We start from the raw sequence: 2,824 nt of genomic DNA, 5'->3' as shown, positions 1-2,824 counted from the left end.
TGGAGTATGTGTATGATTTTCTACAATTAGCAGCATGTTAAGGGGAAAAAGTGTTCTAAATACATTTAAACATACTCTTAGTACTGTAGCTATTGTTTTCAATGAAACACTGCATTTTATAGGTCTAAATTCTTAAATGTAAAATCAGCACAATGTTGCACAGTAACTGGCAGTAATACAATTGTTTATTTATTTTTTAAATCACAATGTTTGTGGTTTGAAATGTTACATTTGATTTTAAACAAAGGATATATATATATATATATATATATATATATATATATATATATATATTGTATATTCTGCAACCAATGCATCCCCTGCAGTCCTTAGAATCCCACTCAAGTCAATATTTAATATAGTGAGTTATTGATTTTTTTCAGAAGATTTCATTCACAGCCTAACTGTAGATTACGAAGCATTTCCCAAACAGAACTTCGCTCAATAATTTGAGCTTTTGCCATTGTCATTTGATCCCGAACACTGTCTACATGAGGTTTACTTGTTGCCTGCAAGAAAACGGAAATTATTCTGAGAAATGTCAATACAAAACCATTATAATTGATGATGTTTCTTGTAGGGTATAAAGATTTTTGAAAAGGTTTAAAAAAGCTACCTCGCTCACCTTTGCAATAGTCAGCATGCTCTTTATGACCTCAGGAGTGTTGTGGACAGGTATGATACGAAGATTACTTGTTAGAAATCTGTATAGATTAGATTAGAGTATAGATTAGCTGTGGTGCATTCCCTTGTTAGCCTTGCTTATGCTGCACCTCCTGTCAATCCTCCTAAATGCTACAAAAACTAGACGAGGGTTCATGCCTGTCAACTTAGTACCTAAACTATATGTGTATGAATGGACTGTCACACACATAACTATAATTTTTAAGCAAATAACATCCCTTACATATTTCCCTGTTGCATGTAAACTTTGCTAGAAGGCTTATAAAAGGTTGTGGGTATCTAAAACTTATTAAAAAAACAAACAAACAAACAAACAAACAAAAACAGCAAGACTATTATGGGCTGTTTGGTAGATTGTCACAGTAAACACTGAAGAATATTCATATATAGTCCTTAAAGTTTTGTGAAAATGACCCAATGAGTGTAAAATCAGTCTAGCTCTGGGGTTCCACTATATTCTATACCTCAAAGACAGGTTTAGTTTTCTCTCAAATTGAAATACATACTGAATATATATGCTTAACAAAAACGTACCTCTGCTGAATTCTGAATAATATTCTGCATTCTTTTGGTCCATGAAGTGAAGCTAATAAAAGAAGAAAACTGTTTCTGTGAATCCCTATAAAATTCTTAATCTTTTCAAAAACAGCAGTTTCTTCTTGGTTTTCAGGGAACTCCTGTGTATCCACAATCAGAAATGCAATGCCTAGATGAAACAAAGACATCTGTTGATCATGGGGATAACCATTTAGTGACATTTTCTCATTTTATTTTGTAAAAAGATGGTATTCAACGCTCCAAGCAATGTAAATATGTATGTGTTAAAAATATATATAAGGTAGTATTTAACCCACTTGAGAAAAATCTGAACACACAGCAATACTGATCACATTTGTGGACACAGGTAAACCCGATCGATCCACTGCTGATCTAGCCATATTTAAAACTAAAAACATACAAAATGTTTCACCTTATTATAAGTAGGACAGACACAGAGTTACTTTACCAGAGAGAGGGAAAATCAGAGACCCCGTTTCCACGGAGTCAGTATATCGAATTCGATGCTGCTGAGCTGACAACGAGCAGGAAACGTCATGATTCTAAAAACGATACGCAAATATTAAAAATTACTATCTACTTTAATTATTTTTACATCAGTAACACGAAATTCAGCAAGATTTATTAAAGGATTTTTTTTTCTGAAATGGGCCAGCAGTGTGGAGTAGTGGTTAGGGCTCAGGGCTCTGGACCGGAGGGTCGTGGGTTCAATCCCTGGTGGGGGGCACTGCTGCTGTACCCTTGTGCAAGGTACTTTACTAGATTGTTCCAATAAAAACCCAACTGTATAATTCGGTAATTGTATGTAAAAAATAATGTGTGAAAAATAATGTTGTAACAACTGTACGTTGCCCTGGATAATGGCGTCTGCTAAGAAATAAATAATAAAAAGAAAAAAAAATCTTGCACGTGCCTCATACGTTTATTTCTAATGCTAAAATAACCCATGAATGTGTTTAAAAAATAAATAACATGGTAGAAATAATAAATTCTAACATCTGACAGTTTTTGTTAATTGGATAGATTTTTAACACATGTATATTTAAGACACTTTAAACTTGTTAAATAATTTTCCCGCCACTGGTTTACTTAAGCCTATCGTGGTCACGCGTCACCTGAATCGCTGTGCTTATGATGATAGTCGTCTTCCATTTTCTGTTTTCTTTGTCGGTATTCGCCATCAAGAACTGCTAATTTTAAACCAATTTGCAATCTGCACACGTAGGTCGGAATGTGGTGCTCAATACACTGGACATCGACACGGATTGTTTTTTGTTAGAAAACCAACGCTTACGGCATCATCCTTTTACTAACCTTAGCGCGCACAAGACGTGTCTCGCTCTGGGGCTGACCCGATGATGACACCTGGGTTAAATAATTTTAAAAGATGTTTTGCATTTTAAGTGCGCATAATACCGTAATCGATTACAATATACTGTAGCGTGCACGGGGTAAATATAAGTAAAACAACCATTTTGTAGGCATACTTGTAATACAAAAATCGAGATTATTACATTTTTGTTTTCAGGAATCTATTGCTTTTCTTAATGTATGGTTTGCAAATGCCTTTTTTGGACTGTGG

General features: G+C 34.4%; 1 protein-coding gene across 1 annotated transcript; it reads right to left on the bottom strand.

Annotated features, from left to right (window-relative positions):
* Window positions 1-301: 301 nt before the first annotated feature.
* LOC117409231 (protein SPO16 homolog) lies at window positions 302-2,423 on the bottom strand. The gene is made up of 5 exons (XM_034014927.2): window positions 2,358-2,423; window positions 1,691-1,784; window positions 1,219-1,390; window positions 626-704; window positions 302-509 (listed from the first exon to the last, which is right to left on the bottom strand). Exons 1-5 carry the CDS (start codon window positions 2,421-2,423, stop codon window positions 390-392), a joined length of 531 nt encoding a protein of 176 aa, XP_033870818.1. The 3' UTR covers window positions 302-389.
* Window positions 2,424-2,824: the final 401 nt, after the last annotated feature.

The sequence above is a fragment of the Acipenser ruthenus genome, chromosome 10, assembly GCF_902713425.1.
Source record: "Acipenser ruthenus chromosome 10, fAciRut3.2 maternal haplotype, whole genome shotgun sequence".
Lineage (NCBI taxonomy): Eukaryota > Metazoa > Chordata > Actinopteri > Acipenseriformes > Acipenseridae > Acipenser > Acipenser ruthenus.
This window is presented reverse-complemented; position numbering and strand designations above follow the sequence as displayed.